The sequence below is a fragment of the Hyperolius riggenbachi genome, chromosome 3 (assembly GCF_040937935.1).
Source record: "Hyperolius riggenbachi isolate aHypRig1 chromosome 3, aHypRig1.pri, whole genome shotgun sequence".
NCBI lineage: Eukaryota > Metazoa > Chordata > Amphibia > Anura > Hyperoliidae > Hyperolius > Hyperolius riggenbachi.
This window is the reverse complement of record NC_090648.1, coordinates 318,621,284-318,648,030: the sequence shown is the minus strand read 5'-3', so window position 1 is coordinate 318,648,030 and position 26,747 is coordinate 318,621,284. Positions and strand designations below refer to the sequence as shown.

General features: G+C 42.6%; 1 protein-coding gene across 1 annotated transcript in view; it reads right to left on the bottom strand.

The window, feature by feature from the left end:
- Positions 1 to 26,747, bottom strand: part of NTN4 (netrin 4) — a 166,299-nt gene that overhangs the window by 56,280 nt on the left and 83,272 nt on the right. Inside the window, exons 3-4 of the mRNA XM_068276785.1 lie at positions 22,200 to 22,478; positions 7,849 to 7,975 (exon numbers count right to left, since the gene is read on the bottom strand). Coding sequence (XP_068132886.1) covers positions 7,849 to 7,975; positions 22,200 to 22,478 — 406 coding nt within the window. The remainder of the gene's footprint in view (positions 1 to 7,848; positions 7,976 to 22,199; positions 22,479 to 26,747) is intronic.

Below are 26,747 nucleotides of genomic sequence, written 5' to 3'. Positions count from 1 at the left end.
ATTTAACATGTGAACCTTAAAGGGAAGGTCCGAGGAACTAAAAAAAAAAAAAAAAAAAAAAAAAAAATACACTTTCTTCGGGCTTCCTCCAGCCCCTGGCAGCCAATATGTGCCCTTGCCGCAGCTCCATTGGCTCCCAGTCCCCTCTGATGCAGATGCGGACCTCACCAGGTCGGCATCTTCCTGCGCTTCAGTGTGCGGCTCACTGAGTCACACTGATGTCATCCGGGCTGTACTGCGCAGTACAGTCCAGATGACATCAGCGCGACTCTGAGAGCAACTCATGCAGGCGCAGTGGACATCCTGCACCGGAGGGGACCCCGGGCCACCAGTGGGGAGCGAGCTGCAGAGAGGGCACAGAACGGCTGGCAGGGGATGGGGGAAGCCCCAGATAAGTGGATTTTTTATATTTTTAATCTTCTCGGATGTGTCCTTTAAAGGAACAGTATCGTGAAAATTACTTAAATTACATATATTACTTTTCTCCTATCTTGCTTTCACTTTCAGTAGGTAGTAGATATCTGACAGAAATGACAGGTTTTGGACTAGCCCATCTTCTCATGGGCGATTCTTAAGGTTTTCTTTATTTTCAAAAGCACTTAGTGAATGGCAGTTTCTCCATCCAACTGCTAAACAAGTGTGCAGCATGCACGGAGGCTGGTTAGCATCTTTATATAAATCCTTTTCAAGGAGTGTCTTTATAAAGAATAAAGGCCATGCTGAGAATCCCCCATGAAGAGATGGACTAGACCAAAACCTGTCAGTTCTGTCATATTTCTACTACTTAATGTAAGTGACAGCAAGATGGGAGAAAAGTAATTTATGGCTTATTTTAATGTGGTAGAGAAGTACTTCCTATTTGTATGTGTTTACAAATATTTTACATTTAACATTTTTTTGCGATAGTGGTCCTTTAAGGTTTCAAAATAAACTACTCTGTATTTGCCTATTTACAAGAGGTAAAACTCCTGTAACTTGGTAAATGCAGAGTAGTTTATTTTAAAATAGCAGAGAAACTGTGTGGTTTTAACCTCACTATGTACAAAAGAGAGTGTAAGAGTCACTAAAAACTGCCAGTGTCCCCCTTATTACACCTGTTATTTATCACTAGAATGAGCATTGCACCACACATAATACTCTCCCTCTAGTGGTGGCTATCAAGAACTAAGTAAATCATAAGTATTTTAACCCTGGGCCAAAAGTCCCCTGTAAATCCAGTCCTTCTGTTACATTCTCAGTGTAGCTTTAAATTAATAGTGCATCAACACACTTACACATCCCTTATTTTCAGAAGACCTAGAGAACCCTGGCTATAAGTTGAAGACTACTTTGAGGACTGTAACTCAACCCTGCTATAGCTGGGAGAAGGTAGACTCTCGCCTTGTGAATTTAAAAGAGATGAGACGCTGTCTTTTTGCAGTCCATTGCTTTTATTATTTTGTACATCATTTGTACAGAGGAGCTTAGCTTCTTAGCTAGGCCAAAAGCATCAAAAAGGTAATGGGACCTTATTATAAAGAGCTATCATGACTGCAAAATTGGCTAAGGGCCAGTTCACACAGACGCTCGGTCGGCATTAAATGATGGGCAAGGCCCTTCTCGCTCAAGCGCTGTTCATTCCAATGAATGGAGAGCGCTGGTATCACCATTTTGCACAAATGCCATGCTCAATCTTGTCACTTCCCACCATCTCATTCAGTCCTGGAAACATGTAGCTTCCAGGATCGCCTAAGCACCACACTATCATGTCCCCCTGCAGGGGTTCAAAAACGACAAATGACGGGAAGCGCTACTGGAAGATACTAAATGTTTTTCTGCTTGCTGGAAGAAAAACAGTTGAGCGAGATGTGGTGTGACGCTCGTCTGAACCGGCCCTGACTGCAGTACACCACATTTCCTAGCCCACTGCGTAAGAAGTGGCAAACTATTAGTTCTGTTACTCCCCAATCCATGTACTGTTACATGAAAAATGATGAATAGCTAGCAGTTCTGCTTTGGTAGAGACTTATCTCAGTATACAAACACACTCAAGGATGTCTTTAAAGCGAGGAGGTTACACAAAGTATTGACACAGGAAGGGAGGGGAAGGATTGATCTTTTGTGCATCACAGTTATTCTAGTTTTTTTATTCATTTTTTTCATGAACTGTTGCCATTATTTTTTTCAGGGTTTTCCGGGGCTTTGTGATTGCATTTTCCCATTTGCAATTTTCCGTGTTTGTTCCATATTGCTGCAAAATACAGTGTAATTGGGAATATGCGTGTTGTACAGAAAAACGATTTTAAAACGTGGGAAAAAAGCAAGAAAACGGAATGCAAACAAATGCAAAAAAATTCTGATTCTGAAGTGGGCCACTGACTTTAATGGTGTTTACAGTGGGCAAAACGTGTGCGAATCTTGCATGTGTGACCCCTGCCTCACAGCTGGAAACATGATTGTCTGTGTGTGTCCTTCATATCAGACTGCAAATTAACAAAATGTGAAAATGTTGGGGGGTGATTTGTGTCTGTACTTACTGTGGGTCTCCTCCTACTTTTCAAATCAAAGCATTGTTTCTTCCACCAGATACATGAGGATGAAACCTGCAGCTGCAGCACTGCACGAACCTTATTAGTCTTTTTTATGGACTAACAGGGTGAGCCAAATAAGAGTTTCTAAGAATAAATAAGGGTGATACATTTTTTCTCTGTCTGCCCTGCATCATTAGATGTCCATACATCAATAATGACCAGTACTTTTCAATGGCAGCCACACTAAGCTAAAATCTGTAAAAAGACCAAACTTTCCTTTCAATACATGTAAGCCAAAATTGTTACAGCCCCTTTAACCCTTCAATTTATTTAGAGGTTTGCAAGTGCTCCAGGCCAATTTATTTTAGCACATTTTTTATTTATTATTTGTTACATTTCCCTTTCTTATAATTAGTACTGCTGTAATGTGTATTTATGGCCACTTATCACTAGGTGGCAGTGTAAGAGAGTAACATAGGACTTCTGCTTTCAGTTTCTATATCAGGCTTTCCCAACCAGGGTTCCCTGGAACCCCAGGGTTCCTTGAGGACTCTGCAGGGGTTCCTTGGCATTTTACCCCATCGTGGGGGAAGTATAATAGAGCACACCATAATAGGTGGTACTGTAACAAGAAGCACTAAATTGGGGGGTCAGGAGACAGTATAATGAGTGGCAGTGTAATAGGAGATAGTGAAATTAGCAGCCTAACCTATTTAAAGACCATGCCTCCTGAAAAATAAATGCAGGGGTTCCTCGAGACCAAAAAATTGTTTGCAGGGATTCCTTGAGATCCAAATGTTATTTACAGGGTTCCTCCAAGGTAAAAAGGTTGAGAAAGGCTGTTCTATATGTTCTGCTAGTAGAGAGAGATCAAAGCATTTTGAGAATTTACAGCACAACAAGTTCTGCTGACCTATCTCAAACAAGATAACTCTATTGAAGCTGCTAATGGGTTAAGTGTTCCCATGAGGTGAATTTGGGCTGCAAGTTTCTCATTCTCATTTTCTTCTTGTAGTTAGAATAATGATCAGGGATGCCTGTTAATTTGGGTGCCTGAAGTTGTCAATAGTAAAACATTGGTAATGTTAAGTACGGTAAATATAGTAAAATAATTCAGTAATAGTAAAACATTAGTAATCGGCTTCCCTAACCTAAGATAGTCCACACATTAACCCTCCCCATCTATGTATAACACTAACTCCCCCCCCCCCCCCTCCCACCTACCTTTAACTGTAACCTTTAATCCCTTTGTGCTCGGCTATACTGTAAACGAGCGCCCATTGCTATCTCCTGTCAGGTCCAGCTATAGTCGAAAAGGTGCTGGAGTAATGGACTGCATATTCTGTACATCTGGACGGTGTATCTGGCTAGCTACAACTGGAAACAGGTGTTGACTCATACCTAGATATTATAAGGTCTAGGCTTTGTCTTCTCTACAAAAGAAGGTAGTGCAAAGATTAACAAGAAAAAATAAATAAATTCCACCTATTTGCTTTGCACTAGTATCTTGTCTGGACTGCGGTATCATAAGTAATTGTACAATAAGTATCACAGCCACTGATCTATAAATAGCATGCATCAGAATCTTAACAGTAGGCAACAGACAGAAGAAACAGTAACCAGGCATATAGTCTGATTCAATAAACTTTTCTCACAGAAGACATTTTTTATCACCTTACCTACAAAAACACTTTCAGCACCAAACAAAAAATTACTAAAAGGTAAGTAGGAAAAGTAATGTCAAATTAAGTGCTAAAGTATATATGAAGGGAACCTGACGTGAGAGGGGTAGGGAGGCTTCCATTTATATTTCCTTTTAAGCAACACCAGATGCCTGGCAGTCCTGCTGATCCTCTGCCTCTAATACTTTTAGCCATAGACCCTGAACAAGCATGCAGCAGATCAGGTGTGTCTGACATTGTCAGATCTGAGAAGATGCTTGCTTGTTTCTAGTGTGATTCAAACGCTATTGTAGCCACATAGATCAGCAGGGCTGCCAGGCAACTGGTATTGTTTAAAAGAAAACAAACAGCATCCATATACTTCTTGCTTCAGGTTCGCTTTAAGGCACCTTATTCTGAGCATGTTTTGCTTGTTGTGGGTGAAAAAATGTTGTTTTTTATCAATAAGAGTATTTTATTGATGAGTTGTGAAAATATTTTCAGTGAGAAGACACAAAATCAAAATGTACTGAATCAGGGAGAAAGCCTGTTCTTCATCGGATTGTGCCTGGTGCATAAAGGTGGCCGTACTGTAATCATTTTTCCTGGTTGATTCCTAGCAGATTTCATCACTCGACTCATTGATCGAATCTGACAGAAATCTATTGCCCTAATGTGGAATCGATCAAAATTTGGTTTATTTTTGCCTAAAATTGTTCATAAAAATTTAGGCATTTGGTGGCATGGCAGGTGCAGTGGTCGATAGATGAGACATGATGTTGCACTGCATCAAATAGTGCAGTGCTGTGGTTTGATCGATTTTCAATAGATTTCCTACCAAAATCTGTGAGTGGGATTTCAGTCAGTAAGCCATACCTTGATGCACCTGGCATAGTGGTTAGCTCTCTTGCCACGCAGCGCTGGATCCCCGGTTCTAATCTTGTTTGTAGGTTGTCACCCTGTCTGTGAGGGTTTCCTCCGGGCAATCCAGTTTCCTCCCACATCCCAAAAGCATACAGATAAGTTAAATTGGCCCTACACTACAATACATACACTACACAATACATACATAGATATATGACTATGGTGCGGATTAGATTATGAGCTCCTCTGATGGACAGTTAGTGACAAGACAATATACTCTGTACAATGCTGTGGAAGATGTCGGCGCTATATAAATACTAAATAATAATGTCAATCATTTGTACAGCATTTTCTGGGTAAGACACCACTCTCTTTTAGCAATGTCTGCTTAATATTATAATGATATGCAAGGCAGTCTTCTAGATGTTTATCTGCTGGCGCCGTGGTTGCTCCCAGATGATTTCTTAGTCAACTTCTATTTGTAAAGCAAGGGAAATATTCCATAAATAATCTTTTCTTGAAGGTCATGCAACATTAAAAACAGACATGACCCAGAACATAATATCAGAATGATTTGATCTAAACACTCCAAAGAACCAGGAGTTATAGGAAAGTCTATATACTCATGTTTAATACATGAACAATAAACCAGATTCACAGTGTCAATAGCTGCCTATTAGACAAAATGACTATACAGATGCAACAGAAGATACACAAGTTATGATTACTAGACCAACAGACTCCATCGCAATTGCATAATCTAAAAGGGTTTCATGTAAGCCTCTGCCTTTCCATAGGACCTTGGCCAACAGTTTGATACAAAATAGACTGACAAGAGTCTGTATTTTAGCCTTCAAGGGAACCTAAAGTGGAATAAAAGTGGGCAGTTTAACTTACCTGAGGCTTCCTCCTGCCCTCTGCAGTCCCCCTATGCCTGCGCCGCCATTCTGTGCTCCACTGTTCAGCTGCAGCGCCCTTTTGACAGCTGCACGCATTACCCTGGGCTGCTCACCTCCTGATCATGCTCCCATGGACGGGCGCGCTCTGCGCTTTCGCAGTACATAAAAATTGCTACTGCACATGAGCAGAATGCTCCTGGTAATCTAGGAGGCGCAAGGCCCGGGCTGTGCATGTGCAACAGCATCTGAATGGCCCAGTCAGCCAGGTTTCAGATAGGTGCTGCAGGTGAATGGAGGAGTGTGGAATGGTGGTGAGGGGACGGGGACTGCAGGGGGCTGGAAGAAGGTCCAGGTAAATTAAACTGTCCACTTTTTTCTACTTTAGGTACCCTTTAACCGGTTCTTGCACTGGGTACAGTATATCGGGAATGATTCAGGTTTATTGTTCCGTCAAACACGTACAGACATTTGACCCTACACAGACGATCATTTTGGGGCCAATCCGGTCCCGTTTGTCAAGGCAAGGGCAGAAAACATACATACATCACTTTGAGTGCACAATGCTATATATACCACCGTGCCATAATGATTCCTCTAATCAGATTAGTGGAGTCATTATGGCACATGGTGTATATATATAATTATTATTATTTATATAGCGCCGACATCTTCCGCAGCGCTGTACATAGTATATATTGTCTTATCACTAAATGTCCCTCAAAGGAGCTCACAATCTAGTGCCTACCATAGTTATATGTCCTATGTGTATGTATTGTGTAGTGTATGCATTGTAGTCTAGAGGCAATTTAGGGGAAAGCCAATTCACTTATCTGTATGTTTTTGGGATGTGGGAGGAAACCGGAATGCCCGGGGGAAACCCACGCAGACACGGGGAGAACATACAAACTTCTTGCAGATGTTGGCTGGCTGGGATTACGAACTGGGGACCCAGCGCTGCCAGGCGAAAGCGCTAGCCACTATGCCACCATGCTAAATATAGAGTTATCTAGGGGCCACTGCCTCTAATAATTTTAGCCATAGAATCATTCAGGTGTGTGATTCAGACACTACTGAACAGAAATATCAGCAGGACTATCAGGCAACTGGTATTGTTCACCGTTCTGATTGACAACATTTCTCTATTCCAATTGACCATAGAATCATTTCATGTCCATTTCTCCACATACTGAGGTTTTCTGTACAATTTGATCATAAAAATCCAATCAAATTATTGCATCTGAAAAAAATATTGTACCATTGCACCTGAAGACTGCATTGTGTACCTGTACCCTCACATTAATTGCAAATGTAGAGGGTGGTTGGCAGAGGACAAGATGGCCAATATTAGAAACTTGTTTCTCCTTTTTTTAAAGCAATCTTTCCCTGCTTCCTCTCCTCCAGATCATGGATTCAGATCATCCCTCCATTTAGAATGTTTCCATGGGAGTGATCCTTCATACTCCATGGGTGTGTACCCATAGTACATTAAAAATAGCTGCTGCTTTGTTACCAAGAAATGTCATTATTTGTACAGCAGTGCAATCAATAGCACACTGTAAAATGTCAAATATGAAGCTGAGCCTGTTGTGTCCATGAGGCAGCTTTGTACGCAGGCTGGGTCAGTGGTGATTCAGTACCGTGGAAATACCACACACAAGTTCATGCCTTCACATTACATAGTTATATAAAGCATGGAAAAATGTGATGCAGCCTTCATAAGGTTTAAAATATGTGTCCTCGCATGAGAGGGCAAGAGGATACAGGAGGTAAGGAAGAGATTTATAGAAGGAAAAATAAGAGGTTTCCGTAGAATTAGCTGAAAATAATGTGCATAACTCAATGTAAAGATTTTGCAATTCATTCCAGGTCAGCCAGGAACCTTGTTTAACCCCAGTATTCCCAGCCCACACTTACTTCTACATATGTTGGCTTCTCCTGTTTTACCATTTGCTGCTTTCCAAGGCTGGTCATTATAAAGGGGGGCACACAGCTCACAGTGAGGACCTGTCGTGTGGTGCTTGCAGACACATCGTCCATGGACCTGAATATAAGAAAAGCAAACATGAAACAATACCAGCAATCTTACATACCGTAGGTCAAGTGATGTCAGTAACAGACATTACTATGTTAGGTCTTTCATGGGTTTGGGCAGAAAAGCCCAACATATTACACAAACTTTCAGCAGAGAAATTGCATTTCATGTTAGAAAACTTCCCTGGGTCCTTCATATGTACATTTCATTCTCTAACCTCCACTACAACAATAACTGGAATCTGACCCCTTACTATGGGCAGACTACATGTTTCTGTCTGATACATTTGATAAATCATCTGTAACGTACAATACTCACCATAGTGAGAAGTTTCATCAAGCAGGAATAAACTGCATAATACTAACGCTCTCGTTCATCTTCCCAGATTCATCATATTTGATGCAACCGTTCCAGAAAACACCCTCTGTCGGTCATGTGACAGGGGTTCTTCCAGAAACATGGAGCAGGCAGCAGAGTTGGTGTCTACCAGCAAGTTACTAAATGTAACTAAATGATTAAAATTGCTTACATTTTACATTATTCATGAATACATTACTTAGTTAGTGTTTTCCCACTGTAAAATCTTTCTTCTCCCTGATTCACAGTTTTAAATAGTACCTAAGGTGAAATGACAAAGCCTGGCAGGGCTCTGCCTTAATAAGTACAGATGGGGGCGGAGGGTTAAATACTCTACTCACCTGCCCTGATGTTTTCAGGTCACAAGTGATGCTCCGCCGCACCCCCCCGGCAGTCCTGACCATGTTTGCAAAGTCAGCCAAAACTCTACGGAAACCTCTGCCGGCAGTGCCACAGCCTGCCCCAATTAGGCAGTGGGTGCCAAGTTGAGGGAAGGCCACGGCAATGCCTTCAAGTCTGTAATTTTGACCGTACGTACTCTTTAAATGTATCACTGGTGGCAACATCTTTACTTCTAGCAGGTGCAGGTCTGCGGAATGTTTGTTTGTTTTGTATATTGAAGTGAGCAGAAACAACACCTGATCTCCCAGAGTGCACTGGGAGGAGACAACAGCATAACTGAATAGCCTAGGATAAACATCACTGGGGGGGTGGGGTTACATACCAATTTACAGCAATATATACTGTACATATAGGAAGCATTTCTAATGCTGAAACCAGGATATATAACCTACATTTGGATATACTACAGGAGTTGTAACTATACAAACACAAGAATTCCTTGGTGTCTTCAAAAACAGACCAACTTTATTTGAAAAATTCCAAAAAGTTGCAACAAGAATTTTCTGAATAAAGTTGGTCTGTTTTTAAAGACACTGAGGAATTTGTTTGTTTGTAGAGCCGGATATGATCATTCCAGAGTTGCTCCCCCACAAATGTGAGGTTTACAGATTAAATTTAAGTGGTCATTGCGCTCCTCGCACTTTTGAGTGAGTAAGTGAAATCCGCTACACCTCGGACACTAGGCTAGTGCTGGAACTAGGCGACTTGACCCACAAAGACAGCAGAAAGGAGGAAGTTCCACACAAAACCCTTGGTTTAATGGAATACCAACTTTATTGATACAGGTAAAAGCCGTACAGCCCGGGGGTAGTGTTCGAGTTGTTACTATCTCAGGGCCCCTGAAACAGAAGGAGCCCATCAGGGACGGTCCTTAAACCTATGTATTAGCTCTTCTTTGGTGCTATGCCGGTAATGATCACCTGTATACATGGTTATAATAGTGGAAGTTATTAATTATCATTTCCCCTCCCCTTTTTACACCTCTTTACACTGTGGCTGTCTTTTGCAGGTTTTGGTGCTCCGTATCAATTGTTATGTATAGAGAGCTGAGGGGGTCCAATGCAAAACTCACACTGGGGACCACACCATTGCACAAGTGGGAGAAATATACCGTACTTTGAGAATGTCTAAAAATCCCTATTTAAATAAGATTGACAGTGAAGTAAAAATATGCATTGGATTTCACATATCCGTGTGTAACTGTATACATACAGTACATGTTAGCGATTATCATATCTTATGACTGATGGCAGCTGAAGGATACAGTATATCACCATTGATACTGTTACCGTACAGTATTTCTGTGTAATCTTTGACATATGGTAGATTTCATAATATTGAGCAGGCATTCTTGTCTTTTAAAAAAGGAAAATATTTTGACATTACCTGCATTTCTCTGTAAAACATGGAATGCTAGCTGGCATGGGACTGAATGATGTCGAGGCCTATCGCTCAGCAGCAGCATGTCTCTGCAGAGAGTTCTCGCTTTACACCAATACAACTGTCATTCAATACACTTCTGCAGGCTTCCCTGCCACACTCTCACACTGTTTATCCTGAGAAGCCTCAGAAGCCTTTCCAGACCCAGTCAGTATGTTTGATACAGTATCTGCTGAAAACTGTTACTGTTATGCTTAATATAAAACAAACCAAATGGAACATTGAAAAAAGAGGCATACAAATATTCAAAATGAATGCATTTTCTGCGCTTTGAAGATTACATGAAAGAAAAGGCAAATCCCGTAGTGTAGTACCAGTGAGTCATGCTGACAGGATTCAACCTCAGATATGTGACAGCTTAGATACAAACGACGTACTCCATTAATGTATGATTTCTGATCTCTGGGATAATCCCTATAGAATGCTACAGCCTCATAACAAGTTGTCAAGTAAGATATTTACATGTGATGGTAAAAACTGATCCTTGAACTTTTGAGTTCAGCTTAGAGTGTAATTTCACTGACATACATGCGATTACCAGCCTGCCAAATATTATTAGCAGTTAAACCTTTGTAAAGGTTATCAGGAAGTGTGCTTCTTTTTTCATACACACACCTTGCTCTGGGAGGTTTAATCTGAAGCAGGTTATTTTGGCGCATGCTCTTCCCCGCGCTGCGCCTGACCTGGGTGCCACCATAGACATAATGTTTTTTATGTCTATGGTTCGCAGCAGTGTAGTCCATGTGCCGGTGATCGCCGGACCCCAAATTAATTCTCCCTCTGATCTGCCACGACTCTGAGGGGAAATAGTAATTAGCAGCACCCACAATTTGAGCGGCAGCAGGGTGAGCCGTTATTTGGTCACCCTGCGCCAGAGTGACCGGGTGATGAAAGTCCATGTATGCAGTTTAATCGCATAGCTATAAAAATGGCTTCCGGTAAAAATAGTGCCGGAAACTGCCGCTAGTAGAATACAGGTAACATTACTAATATTCTACTACTTACTTCCTGTAGTAAAATATTGGTGATCTTTAGCTGTATTTTACTATAACCTAAGCCTACTCTCACACAGAACCCTCCCTCTACCTAACCCTAAGACCCCTCCCCACCGACTGGTACTGCCTAACCTTAACCACCCCACCCGATGCCTAATGTTAAACCCCCCATGCCTAAACATAACCACTCCCATGCCTAACCTTAACCCATAATCTACCCCCACCCTCCACCGCAATAGTAATAACCACAATTAGCAGCAATGAATGATAATTATAGCACCCGATAACTGCCGTCTATGGCGGGACTATTTTTATCGGCGCTCCTCCTGTGCCATTTTTACCTTATCCGGGTTTCCTCACTTTTGCTTTCCTTTATGAATCAATTCTCCTCAGAGAGGAATCAATCATTTGTCCCATCAGGTAGCAATCTATGAATGCATAGCTAGCTTCACCACATTAGACACTTGATCTTTTATTAGATTTCTACAGAAACGTATCCAGCATTGATTGTACTGCTAAAACAGTACTAATCAATGCAGTGAACAACTAATGAATACTGTCCCAATCGCAGAGATTTTCCAAAATCTGGCCACAGTTTTGATAGGTAAACTGTCCAATGTGATAGAAAGTTGATGAATCGTATACTGTATATTGGAGGCAGTAGATTTCCCACAGATTTTATCAGATTGATTGAATCAACCCCCAAAAATTGATTTGTCTAACTTTATTTTCTGCTGGGCCAATCCTCTCCCTTTCCTCTCTGTACATCATCTCTGCTGTCATTTTAAGCTATAGAGCAGTACAGTGGCATTACTGCATATTGTGCGGTCCCCCAACAAAGGTTTAATGGAGCACACCAAAGTTCACACCACTTTCCTTGGTGACCCACAAAGTCATCATGATCTTGACACCCATAAAAATGATAGCTACAAAAACACCTAATCTGGAGAATGGACCCTAATAGCCGGTAATTATAACGTGGCTGGTATTAAAAAAACTTTGGGTGGGGACATAAATCAGGTTTTCCAAGATGTCCATCTAGATCAGTGATGGCTACTTGGCACTCCAGCTGTGACAAAAGTACCTTCATGCCTCTGCCTTCCCGAGTTATGCTTAGAGCTGTCAGAGTACTGTAATGCCTCATGGGACTTGTAGTTTCACCACAGCTGGAGAGCCAAGGTTAGCCATCACTGATCTAGATGGATGTCAAAACTAACATGGATTCCTGAGTCTATGAGAGCACCTTCGGTTGTTTTTGTTGTTACTGCTTGCCCTCATCACCGAATGGCTGCAGCAGCATTATGGGATAGAAAATCACATTTTCCAGGGAATATAACTGTTTGTTGTAAGCATTCCTGAATCAAATATGTGACATTCAGGCAATTTTTCCCAAGCAACAACACTTCTGTTGAGTGTCTCAGTTTAACAGCTTCTGTGAGAGACTTTATATTTGCTGAACCTTGTAAGAACTCATTTATTCAATGACCACTTAGGAATGGAAGTTCCTTGAGAGCTTGGTACCAAATCATTCTCCTGTTCACATGACATTCCTTTGCGTTGAAGGGAAATGCCATTCCTCTCACTTTTTTTTTAATCTTGGATGCAACTACAGTTGATCAGACAGGAACTTGCATGTATTGTTCATAGCTGTGAAATATCACAACTGCTGAAGGGTGAAGGCTTAAAGAACATTCATATATATTAAATGTGGCAATTGAGTCACAGATATCCCAGATCAGTAATGTAGTTATAATGTATTGCAGATGTTCTCAGGAGAGATCTGACAAACTCATCTGACAAGGTCAAGGGCAGGAAGCAATGATTTCAAGGTCAGGTCACAAGCCAAGGTCAGGGACAGGCAAAAAGCAGTAAATGAGGTCAAAGGCTGAAATCATTACAAGGAGCACAGATTGAGGCCGGTTTCACACTGGAAACCGGCGTTGTAGCAGCATTATGGTGCGATGATCGCTAAAAATAGCCTTTGGGGATTACCGCAGCAATGCACAGTAATCTCCCTTCTGGCTGCAGGCCAAGCAGGAAGTGAGGCTCTCTAGGGCTCACTTCCTGTGGCCGAAATTTGAACTGCACAGAATTGTATCAAAAAAAATAAGCTTCTGCGCATGCACGCTGCAACGTGTACGCCGAAAATGTAAAAAACCCTGCGTCGTCTTAGACTTACAGTGGGTTGCAAAAGTATTCAGCCCCCTTGAAGTTTTCCACATTTTGTCACAAACATGCATCAATTTTATTGAAATTTCATGTGAAAGACCAATACAAAGTGGTGTACATGTGAGAAGTGAATCGAAAATCATACATCATTCCAAACATTTTTTACAGATAAATAACTGCAAAGTGGGGTGTGCGTAATTATTCGGCCCCCAGAGTCAATACTTTGTAGAACCACCTTTTGCTGCAATTACAGCTGCCAGTCTTTTAGGGTATGTCTCTACCAGCTTTGCACATCTAGAGACTGAAATCCTTGATCATTCTTCTTTGCAAAACAGCTCCAGCTCAGTCAGATTAGATGGACAGCGTTTGTGAACAGCAGTTTTCAGACCTTGCCACAGATTCTCGATTGGATTTAGATCTGGACTTTGACTGGGCCATTGTAACACATAGATATGTTTTGTTTTAAACCATTCCATTGTTGCCCTGGCTTTATGTTTAGGGTCATTGTCCTGCTAAAAGGTGAACCTCCGCCCAGTCTCAAGTCTTGCCCTGTATGTGGCTCCATCCATCTTCCCATCAACTCTGACCAGCTTCCCTGTCCCTGCTGAAGAGATGCACCCCCCGAGCATGATGCTGCCACCACCATATTTGACAGTGGGGATGGTGTGTTCAGAGTGATGTGCAGTGTTAGTTTTCTGCCACATATAGCTTTTTGCATTTTGGCCAAAAAGTTGCATTTTGGTCTCATCTGACCAGAGCACCTTCTTCCACATGGTTGCTGTGTCCCCCACATGGCTTGTGACAAACTGCAAACGGGACTTCTTATGCTTTCTTTTAACAATGCCTTTCTTCTTGCCACTCTTCTATAAAGGCCAACTTTGTACAGTGAGTGCATGACTAATAGTTGTCCTATGGACAGAGTCTCCCACCTGAGCTGTAGATCTCTGCAGCTCGTCCAGAGTCACCATGGGCCTCTTGACTGCATTTCTGATCAGCGCTCTCCTTGTTCGGCCTGTGAGTTTAGGTGGATGGCCTTGTCTTGGTAGGCGTACAGTTGTGCCATACTCCTTCCATTTCTGAATGATCGCTTGAACAGTGCTCCGTGGGATGTTCAAGGCTTTGGAAATCTTTTTGTAGCCTAAGCCTACTTTAAATTTCTCAATAACTTGATCCCTGACCTGTCTTGTGTGTTCTTTGGACTTCACGGTGTTGTTGCTCCCAATATTCTCTTAGACAAACTCTGAGGCCCTCACAGAGCAGCTGTATTTGTACTGACATTAGATTACACACAGGTGCACTCTATTTAGTCATTAGCACTCATCAGGCAATATCTATAGGCAACTGACTGCACTCAGATCAAAGGAGGCCGAATAATTATGCACACACCACTTTGCAGTTATTTATTTGTAAAAAATGTTTGGAATCATGTATGATTTTCATTCCACTTCTCATGTGTACACCACTTTGTGTTGGTCTTTCATGTGGAATTCCAATAAAATTGATTCATGTTTGTGGCAGTAATATGACAAAATGTGGAAAACTTCAAGGGGGCCGAATACCTTTGCAACCCACTGTACATAGCTTCAGTTCACTGCAAATTGCTGTGCAACGCCAAACAACGTGCTGTTTGTGACTTCCGGCAGATAGCATTTCACGGCACCAGGTATGAAATGCCCCATACAATTTCATTGGCGTAACGTTAACCTGCGGCAAAACAGGGTCACGCAATACACTAGTGTAAAACTGGATCATAAAAAAAGTTCAGAACTGGCGGAGCAAGGCTCAAGAGAAGTAGATTACTCTCACTAGAGCCCACAGTTCAATCAGCACTGGGTGAGGGGTGAAGTTATTGGCCTTGGTGCAGTTCCTGCTGGGTCATGCACATGTGAATGTGCACCCAGGCCTACACCTCCAGCACTCATCTAGAGAGTGCAGGTAGCTGCATGAGCACACATACAGACAGGCGGAACAGGGACCAGAACATGGAGCGGTGAGTATAACAGACCATGCTGTCTTGACTCCTCCCACTCTCACAACCACCTGGACTGCATCACACAAAATTTTGTGCTGATCCAGCATTACAGCACCACCTCCATCATGTTAGCTTGAAGTATCCGTGCATACAGGAGATGAGGAGTCCTTTTGTCAGAGGTTTTTTTATGTAACAGGATCAGAAACGTATTCGGTGCATGGAGCAGGCAGGTACCTTCACAGTCACACACACGCTGATAATCTGCTGCTTGCAATACTAAATGGTGATTTAGCAAGATATTTACTGTCTTCTGTAGTGCAGGTCAGAAAAGAATTGCAGACACCTGTCTTCATAAAACGTTTTATTATCTCATCTATCTTATCCCACAATGTAATGCTCTGCAAGAATTTGAATGATCCTGGTGCTTTTATAGTAGTTCTTGAAGCTGTACTTACAAAGGTCACAATACTTGGTTTAAAGCAGAAAATGCCATAAAGTCAAACTGTATACTAGTGAATTAAAGATTCAATTACAAATGGAGCTGCTGTGGGGAACCACAGAGGCTGAGCTAATATATTTTAAATGGTTTTAGATTTCTTGTGTGAATAGCGAACGTTTAATGTGTGTCAGAGAGAAGGTTTCATTTTTGGGCACACATGGTTTTTGAAACTGGATACAGCTGCTAATATCAGATTATTCAGGATCAAAGCTCTGTTCAGTGTTTGAATAAATCCACATGACACCTCTGCGTATCACTTCATCAATCCCACGCGTGTCATCAGCACAGAATAATACCAATAATTACATTTCAGCACAAATGGCCAGGTATTATGTGTCTCGGACCAACCACATGCTTCATTCTACTATACGACTGTCACGCGAGGTTTTCTATGCAAGCTTGTAACAATCATTTGAAAGCCAGGAAACAAACATGATTTCATGTGCAGACAGTAAGCAGCTGGAGATCCACACCTCAGCATTCAGATAAACACTCAACTACTTTAAACATTAATCATCGCAATTCATTTCACAGGCTTACAATGTGCAGCAGAGGGGTGCCAAGTTATTGTTATTATGTGGTCCAGAACAAAATTAGCACTATAGTTCTGATCACCCTGAAATTACCTTAAATAGTTTTATTCATCACAATACAAGTTGTACTTACAAGATTATGCGTTTTGGCACTTCACGCCTTCATCAGATCAGATCTGACTAAGGCATGAAGCGCCGAAATGCGTAATGACGCTGGAGGCACATAGGGTCTAGGACCCGCCTAAACCTGTGCAAGGTACAGGTCCCATACACCGGACACCGTGCTCCTGGCCACAGCTCGGAGGAGACAGATGCACGGGAGGACCATAGAGCAGGGCTGCCCAATGCGTCGATCGCGATCTACCAGTAGATTACAAAGGACTGCTGGGTAGATCGCGTCGGCATTTTAAAATAGTATGCCAGATGCTGACTATGCAGCGCCGGCGTACCGTCTGATTGTGCTGCTCTGCTGCCCTATGCAGAGCAGCACACAGCCAATAGGGAGAGGCAAAGGGAGAGACGCGTCCTGCCCACCTCCTTCCTCCCCAGCCCTCCTTCCTCTTTGTCCACCGCTCTCCTCAATATGTTGCGCTTTGAGTCCCCAGGGAGAAAAGCGCTATATAAATATTATTGTTATCCGGTCCCCGGTGGCTTGCAGCACTGAGACATCTGATTAGCGGCGATCCGCAGTGGAGAGGAGAGCGGTGGGTAAGGACTTGTATACAGGAAGTGCTTTTCCTGTATACACGCCGTTACCCTCCACTCTCCTCTCCACTGCTGGTCGCCGCTATCAGATGTCTCAGTGCTGCATGCTCCTCTGGGCATGCAGGGTCAGTGAAGGGGGGTGGAGGAGAGTGGCGGCTGGTGGAGGGAGGGGGGGGGGGCATCTATGCCTAACCATCTATATGGCAGGCACCTATGCCTAAGTATCTTTATGGGAGGCACGTATACCTAGCTATCTATATGTGGGGGGGCACCTATGCCTAGCTATCTATGTGGGGGACACCTATACATAGCTATCTATATGTGGGGGGCACTTATGCCTAGCTATATATATATATATATATATATAGGGGGCACCTGTGCCTAGCTATCTATATGAGGGGCACATATGCCTAGCTATCTATATGGGGGGACCTATGCCTAGCTAGCTATATTGGGGGAACCTATGCCTAGCTATCTATATGGGGGGCACCTATGCCTAGCTATATGGGGCATCTATGCCTAGCTATCGATATGGTGGGGAACCTATGCCTAGCTATCTATATGGGGGGACCTATGCCTAGCTATCTATATTGGGGGAACCTATGCCTAGCTACCTATATATGGGGGGCACCTATACATAGCTATCTATATGTAGGGGCACTATATAGGGGGCACCTATGCCTAGCTATCTATATGGGGGGCACCTATTGTGTCCTTTTTGCATCTATCATAGGGTCTATGTCTCCAGGCTCACGTCACTCTGCCATCCGAACAGACAGTCCATGGAGAAAATGCATCTCTATGTTTCTTTGGGTCCTCATGGACCCCTTCCCTCAAACTGAGCTCCTGATATGGCAGCTCCGCCCAGCTGCACCTCATCCAGATATGCATATCACAATCGACAGCACAAGCATCAGCTCTGCTCCCCAAGCCCGCTGCCTATGTATCACCCTGGACTCACCCCTCTCCTTTGCACCCCACGTCTAAATCATTACCCATTCCTGAAACTTCCACCTCCGCAACATCTCAAGGATGCACTCATTCCTGTCCCCTGACACCACCAAACTCCTCATTCATGCCCTCATCATTTCCTGACTTCACAATTGCAAGTCTCTTTAAACCGCATCACTCCTCCCTCAACCCGTAATGAATGCAGCAGCCAGACTGATCAACTCCTCCCATTGTGGCGCCTCCACAACTGCTGTTTGTAAATCCCTCCAGTGGCTCCCCATCTGCTTCAGGATCAAGTTCAAAATTCTGTGCTAGGTCTACAAATTGGTATATCTCTGTTATCATCCACAGGCACATACCCTCCTTCCCCTCCGATCCTCCAACGACCTGCACCTGTACACACCGTGCACTTCTCACTCCCACATGCGACTGCAAGACTACACTAGGGATGCCCCCAATTTCTGGAACTCGCTCCCACCAGCCATCAGACTCGCCCCCTCCTTTAAACGAACCCTCAAAACTCACGTTTTCATGCTCCATGCTCAGCAGCTTAAAGGGGAACTGAAGTAAGAGGTATATAGAGGCTGCCATATTTATTTCCTTTTAATCAATACCAGTTGCCTGGCAGCCCTGCTGATCCTCTGCCTCTAATACTATTAGCCATAGCCCCTGAACAAGCATGCAGCAGATCAGGTGTTTCAGACTTTAAAGTCAGATCTGACAAGACTAGCTGCATGCTTGTTTCTGGTGTTATTCAGATACTACTGCAGAGAAATACACCAGCAGGGCTGCCAGGCAACTGGTATTGATTAAAAGGAAATAAATATGGCAGCCTCCGTATACCTCTTACTTTAGTTCCCCTTTAAAGATTTCAGATACACAGTATTTAATATACAATACAGCTAAAGCCAACAACAACAGGTGAGCACTCTTCACTCTGCCTGCTTCCACATACACATATCCAACCTGATACACATTTCTACTTATGGAAAGAGAAGGACTGATATGAGAACAGAAAAATAATATAACCTATCAAGGTTCTCCCAATATCTAGTTATACAAAACATGATATTGGTACTACTACTCCCAGTCTATGATCTGGCATTGTGTTGTCTGTCACCCATATAATCATTGTCTGTAACTTTATTTATTGTCCAGAGCTGCCAAATATGTTTGTGCTATATAAATCCAATAAATAATAATTGTGAATTTCTTGTTCAGCCTCTGAGGAAGTGGCAGTGTGGCCGTGAAATGTACATCAGGCATTGAGGAGGATGTACTATTTATGGTGTATTGGTAAAAGTTTGCCCATATACTTATTTGAAATATTATTTTTTTACAGTATAAATATTGATTGTATAGTAAAGATCAATCATTTTTATTAGATGTTGCAGAAATAATGTGAAATAATATAATTTTTGATGTTTTTTCACACTGTAAATCCTTGTAATTAGGGTCAGGTTCCTTGTTTTCCTTTGGGATAATCTGAATCCTTATTACAGTGGTTTGCAAAAGTATTCGGCCCCCTTGAAGTTTTCCACATTTTGCCATATTACTGCCACAAACATGAATCAATTTTATTGGAATTCCATGTGAAAGACCAATACAAAGTGTTGTACACATGAGAAGTGGAATGAAAATCATACATGATTCCAAACATAAAGAAAAAAAAATAACTGCAAAGTGGGGTGTGCGTAATTATTCAGCCCCCTGAGTCAATACTTTGTAGAACCACCTTTTGCTGCAATTACAGCTGCCAGTCTTTTAGGGTATGTCTCTACCAGCTTTGCACATCTATAGACTGAAATCCTTGCCCATTCTTCTTTGCAAAACAGCTCCAGCTCAGTCAGATTAGATGGACAGTGTGTGAACAGCAGTTTTCAGATCTTGCCACAGATTCTCAATTGGATTTAGATCTGGACTTTGACTGGGCCATTCTAACACATGGATATGTTTTTTTTTAATTATTTCATTGTTGCCCTGGCTTTATGTTTAGGGTCATTGTCCTGCTGGAAGGTGAACCTCCGCCCCAGTCGCAAGTCTTTTGCAGACTCCAAGAGGTTTTCTTCCAAGATTGCCCTGTATTTGGCTCCATCCATCTTCCTATCAACTCTGACCAGCTTCCCTGTCCCTGCTGAAGAGCAGCACCCACAGATAATCATGCTGCCACCACCATATTTGACTGTGGGGATGGTGTGTTCAGAGTGATGTGCAGTGTTAATTTTCCGCCACACATAGCGATTTGCATTTTGGCCAAAAAGTTTCATTTTGGTCTCATCTGACCAGAGCACCTTCTTCCACATGTTTGCTGTGTCCCCCACATGGCTTGTGGCAAACTGCAAATGGGACTTAGTATGCTTTTCTGTTAACAATGCCTTTCTTCTTGCCACTCTTCCATAAAGGCCAACTTTGTGAAGTGCAAGACTAATAGTTGTCCTATGGACAGATTCCCCCACCTGAGGTGTAGATCTCTGCAGCTCGTCCAGAGTCACCATGGGCCTCTTGACTGCATTTCTGATCAGCGCTCTCCTTGTTCGGCCTGTGAGTTTAGGTGGACAGCCTTGTCTTGGTAGGTTTACAGTTGTGCCATACTCCTTGCATTTCTGAATGATCGCTTGAACAGTGCTCCGTGGGATGTTCAAGGCTTTGGAAATCTTTTTGTAGCCTAAGCCTGCTTTAAATTTCTCAATAACTTTATCCCTGACCTGTCTGGTGTGTTCTTTGGACTTCATGTTGTTGTTTCTCCCAGTATTCTCTTAGACAACCTCGGAGGCTGTCCCAGAGCCACTGTATTTGTACTGACATTAGATTACACACAGTTGCACTCTATTTAGTCATTAGCACTCATCAGGCAATGTCTATGGGCAACTGACTGAACTCAGACCAAAGGGGGCTGAATAATTACGCACACCCCACTTTGCAGTTATTTATTTGTAAAAAATATTTGGAATCATGTATGATTTTCGTTCCACTTCTCACATGTACACCACTTTGTATTGGTCTTTCACATGGCAGTAATATGACAAAACGTGGAAAATTTCAAGGGAGCCGAATACTTTTGCAAACCACTGTGTGCATCTATTATTATTTATTTTATTTATAAACCGCTACCATATTACGCAGCGCTGGACAAGAAATATATACAATGATGCTAAGGATGACGGACGTAACAAGGTTTTACAACATAGAACAAAGCTATACAAAGATAAACACTTATATCGCGCTTTTCTCCTGGCGGACTCAAAGCGCCAGAGCTGCAGCCACTAGGACGCGCTCTATAGGCAGTAGCAGTGTTAGGGAGACTTGCCTAAGGTCTCCTACTGAATAGGTGCTGGTTTACTGAACAGGCAGAGCCGAGATTCGAACCCTGGTCTCCTGTGTCAGAGGCAGAGCCCTTAACCATTACACTATCCAGCCACTTTACATTACCCATACAAGGCAAAAATGGTACAGAATACATTATCATGTGATTTTGGGCTGGTTAGGTAGGCCCAGTAATACGAGGCGGTCATAGAAAAGGAGCACACAATCATGTAGAGTACACTAGTAGGACCCTGCCAAAGGCTTACAATCTATGTAATAATGTTCTAGTAGGATATGACAAAAAAAGAACACTAAAGGGGCCCATACACTGGTTGATTTCAGCCATCAATCAATTGATCGATTCTATGGAAAATCGATTATATGGAAATCGATTCTATAAAATCTATCAATCGATGTGTGGTTGATTTTGATCAAATTGATCTATCTGACAGGATGGAAAATCTGGGTCAATCTGCTGCTGGCAGCAAATCGATGGCCCATAGAGTTGCATTGGATCTAATGGTCAATCTAATGGTGCATTTAGATCGATTGCCAATAGATTTAATTCTGAAATGTATTGGAAATCTGTTCCTAGTGTGTGGCACACATCAGATAGATTCCTGTCAGATTTAACTTGACAGGCATCTGACCAAAATCTATCTGATGGTCGAATCTGGTGCAAATATATAAGTGTATGACCACCTTAAGGGGTACAAGTGTTATAGGAAAGAAAATGAAGAATGTTCACTGATGCCCATGTTTAGTAAATCACCCCCATAGCCTGCAATGATATGAACATACATCTGTGCCAGCCAGTTATTTCACAGATCACACTTTCCTGCACAAGCTTTATAAACAACATTTATATTTAGCAATGAAAAGTATTGTGTAATAATTTTATACTCACCACCTGGAGTTTGCTGGTTGTCCGGACTTGTCGAAACCCATCAACTGGAACGCAGTGATCTGCATGTCCATTGCAAAAGCAGCTTCCCTTTACTATGAAATCGTAAACAGCATAGTGGGCTAAAGACTGCGGTTTGATGTCTGAGTCCTTGTTGTGGCATGGACACAGCTGTTGCTTTAGCAGCTGAACACGGAGATTAGTGATCTTCAGTTTGTATTGTGCTTCTTTACTGTAAGGATCCACAGCTGAATAAGGAGGTGACATAGCTCGATAAATGATCTACAAAAAACATAAACACATAAGGTTTTAAAGTTTTAATTTGCAGGTAACATACCCTGATCTTTAATTAAGACAAGCCAATGGCAGAAAATGCTGACTGGAAAGAGCCAAACATCCTAACAACATCAGCAAGGTACAGTAGTTGAACAGCTAAGTTCCTCAGTTTTATGTCTGGCAGTAAATGACAAACAGTAAGGCAACATGTATATTTTAAATAACTGTTACCTAAAGTGTACATTAGTCATTGTTCTGGGCAGCGTTTAGGAAGAAGCACTGTGCAGACATGCTGTGTGACTCCTGGCTGAACAGTGTGATCTGTTTCATGGAGGTTGAATGGATAAGTGCAAGTGAGCAGTGAAAATGATCAGTGAAACGTCTCTGTGTTGATTTCAACACATCCAGTCAAGTACACTGTTAGCAGAAGCTCATCAAAGCAAGCAATGGCCACCAAAAAAATGAAACAATTAGTGGAAATGTCTACTTAACTCCCCATGTATTACATTGCATTTGTCATTGGCTAGTCTAGTTGCTGGATTATCAACTTGGCGGTATGATTAGTTCTGGATTTTAGGGTCTAGGATCCAGTTTTAGACCCTAAAATTCAGCACTAATCACATCAGGGCTGTGGACTCAGTCAGTGTCGGATTCGTGGAGCCAGAGCAATTTTTGGGTACCTGGAGTCGGAGTCGGGAAAAAGTGCACCGACTCCGACTGAATTTAAACTGCAATTAAAATTGAAAATATGATAAAATGTTCAATTTCTCAGATATAGTCATCATAAATAATTTATATATACAGTAATAGCTCTGCTTAGTCCAAAAAAATGAAATAAACCAAACACAAAATAGTTACTTGTGCTGCTTCAATAAAGCAGTCCCCGCATTTTTAAAGTCAGATATACATATCTGATTGTGATTGTAAATATGATATGTACACAGGAATCTCATATATATATATATATATATATATATATATATATAGATATATATAGATATAGATTTACACTAAATAACATCTAAATAACATCTATGCTGTAAGTATAAAGCCTGATGTGTAGCCGTGTCACTAATAGAGATGGTCAATGAGATGGAAATAATTCTGCATTGATGCTGATTTATGCAAATGTAGGCACTCCCTTTGCTCATGAAATCAAATAATTTGATATGTTGTTCAAATTTGGTTTGGTGACTACAAATTAAAGGGTAACTGAGACGGATGAAAAGAAAAGTTTTATACATACCTGGGGCTTCCTCCAGCCCCCTTCAGGATAATCAGTCCCTTGCTATCCACCTCCACCACCTGGATCTTCTGCAATGAGTCCCGGTAATTCAGCCAGTCAGCGCAGTCCGGCCACGTGCTGCTCCCACAGCCAGGAGCATTTTGCACCTACGCAATAGTGCTGCGCAGGTGTAGTACGCTCCCAGTGGCAGAGTATGTGCATGCGCACTATCCCCGACTGGCTCAAGTACCTGGACCCATAGCAGAAGATCCAGGTAGCGGAGGAGGACAGCGAGGGACTGATTAGCCTGAAGGGGGCTGGAAGAAGCCCCGTGTATGTATAAAACTTTAATTTCTTTTGTCTCAGGTTTACTTTGTTACACAGTAGTACTATACTCTACTCTGTTGTGCACATTGAACACCAGGGGTCTCCAAACGTTTTGGGTCGAGGGCCGGGTCAACATACTTCAGACTGCTAGGGGGCCAGAGTATACCTGTACATAAAATAATGTAAAAATGTTTGCGGGCCAGACAGTGAAGCATACCCAGGTGACAACCTGCAGTCCAATTGGACAGCAGTGTCACCTGATGTGGAATTTGATTGGTAACCAGCAAATTACTGCTTTCTTGCTTCCATGTGGATGGGTGGTGCCAGCACTGCTATTCCATATGTGGACCACCAATATTTAAAGATGTAGCTGACCACATCTATAAGTAATACATTTTGGGTTTGGGGGGGCCAGTAAAAAAGCCTCAGGGGGCCACATTCGGCCCGCGGGCCTTAGTTTGAGGACCACTGTTGAACACAGAGGTCTTGTCTATCACCCATAAACCTGGTTCAGATTGTACATGAAGAATGTGAAATAGAGGAAGAATAGCCTCATTCTCCTGCATAGTACCTGCACATCACTCTTACATGTACCCACAGTTACATTGCCTAGGGCCTGATCCATGTTCAAACTGTGCATGAAGAATGTGTAATAGAGGAAGAATCCCCTCATTCCCCTGAAGAGTACCTGCACGTCACTCTTACATGTACCCACAGTTACATTTCCTAGGGCCTAATAGATGTTCTTTGTTCCTGTCTGTACCTTCTACAAGTACTCTTACCATGGACTAGTTTTAGTCTATGACTAAAAGTATTAGAGGCAGAAGATCAGCCTGCTAGCCAGGTAACTGGTATTATTAAAAAGGGAATAAATATGGCAGCCTCCATATCCCTCTCACTTCAGTTGTCTTTTAAAATTCCTAAGCGTTGGCAGTTAAGAGATGCATTTCATGTTACATACTTCCAATCAACAAAATTGTAATATGCAAATTAGAGGAGTCGGAGTCGAGGAGTTGGTGGAATCCTAACCTGAGGAATCGGAGTTGGTGGATTTTTGTACCGACTCCACAGCCCTGAATCACAGGCCAGAGAGACCCACACATACACACACACACAGTTCAAGCAGCAATCGCACAGAACTAATCTCTCCGGGATCCAGTACTTTATTTCTTCCTCCTGTCCTCTGGGACACGTTCTATCCTATCCTATCGTCATGTGACAGATGGCGCTCTCACACGAGAGATCAAGAGCCTTGGTGGACACGGAGGAGACTGTCTGGATCCCAGGGAGATGATGCCACTTTGCTGCACGCTCTGCAGCAACCCACCCAGTAGTAACCCTGACCCAGGCCCAGGCATGGGATTACCACTAGCAGTATGTTTTGTTTTTTTTCACCCCGAGCCTAGATCGACAATACCGCTAGGGGGGTTAAGGACTGAACCCAGTGACAACACCTGATTCCTTTTTAAGTCTTTATGACAAGCCTTTAGTAGCTGCTGAGTAAAGGTGCTGTGATATTCGGGGGGGAAGTTCTAGTGTTTAGCTCATATCGGTAGAGGAGATTATAACATCAAGGGTGACAATATACCAGCCAGTGAGTCTTTTTAGGGTTAAAATAAAACAATACAGCTTTATTAGTCAGTCAAAACAATGTCCAGACAGCAACGAAAATACCTCACACAGCAATCACACTGTAGGTACAGCACTCTGCTTCTGTGCCAACCCTGCACTCGGGTTATCTTCCGGGGTACTGCATACTACCCCTGTGTACTCTCAACAGCCACACTGGATCTTCAGTGACACCCTGCCATGGGCTTAATGGTAGTCCTGGCTTCTCCTGGATTACAAGTACTGGAATCCAAGTCCCTCCAGCACTTCAGCATCAGCAGCTTCGGCTGCACTGCCTTTCAGGAGCCTCCTTGCTCCACACATAGCCCAATGCATACTGAGGGATGCAGCCTCTTATGCAAATGATGCAGGTAAGCCAGATAACCCTCTCTCTGCCTGACTCAGGCCTGGACTTGGAGGAGTGGCATGCAAGGCCCACCTTTCTCCCAATACACGCCAGTCCTGGATCCCAAATAAATCTGCACGATCGTGTTGTTGCCAATGTGCAACAGTAGTCAATATCCAGGACCTTTTCTTCCACATCCATACCCGAAACATGCAGGCATCTGCTCTGTACCTCACAGTACATACACATACTGCATTAGATAATGACCGATTCAGCTGACAATTACTCGCCTTTATAAATTGTATGCAAAATATGGTTGACAACATATTGTGTCCTTAACGACCTGATGCACAAGTATGCCTGATTGCATTGTTGTTTGTACCACCACCACCCTCCATCATGCCAATCATTGCCATTCTGCCACCTTCCATAGCTACAAAATTCATCACTAGCTTCAAGACTAATGATGCGTCTGTACAGCTTCGGTCCCCGATTTGTCACCTGAGGAATCAGCTCCTGTGCCCTGATGGGCCACAATAATCGCATGTGTGTACTCCACCAAACCACACAGAACTCTTCTCCTTATACTAGCAGACCAATACTGATACACACATATTTAAACCGTATGCTACCTCACTCATTTGAAGTTTTCGTTTCTAATTGGCTTCAGAGCTGTGCTTAAAAATGCACAAAAATGCCATCCAAACGCAATATAAACATATGATTAACAATAAGGTCCAGTTCACACTGACATTTAGAGGAAGCATTT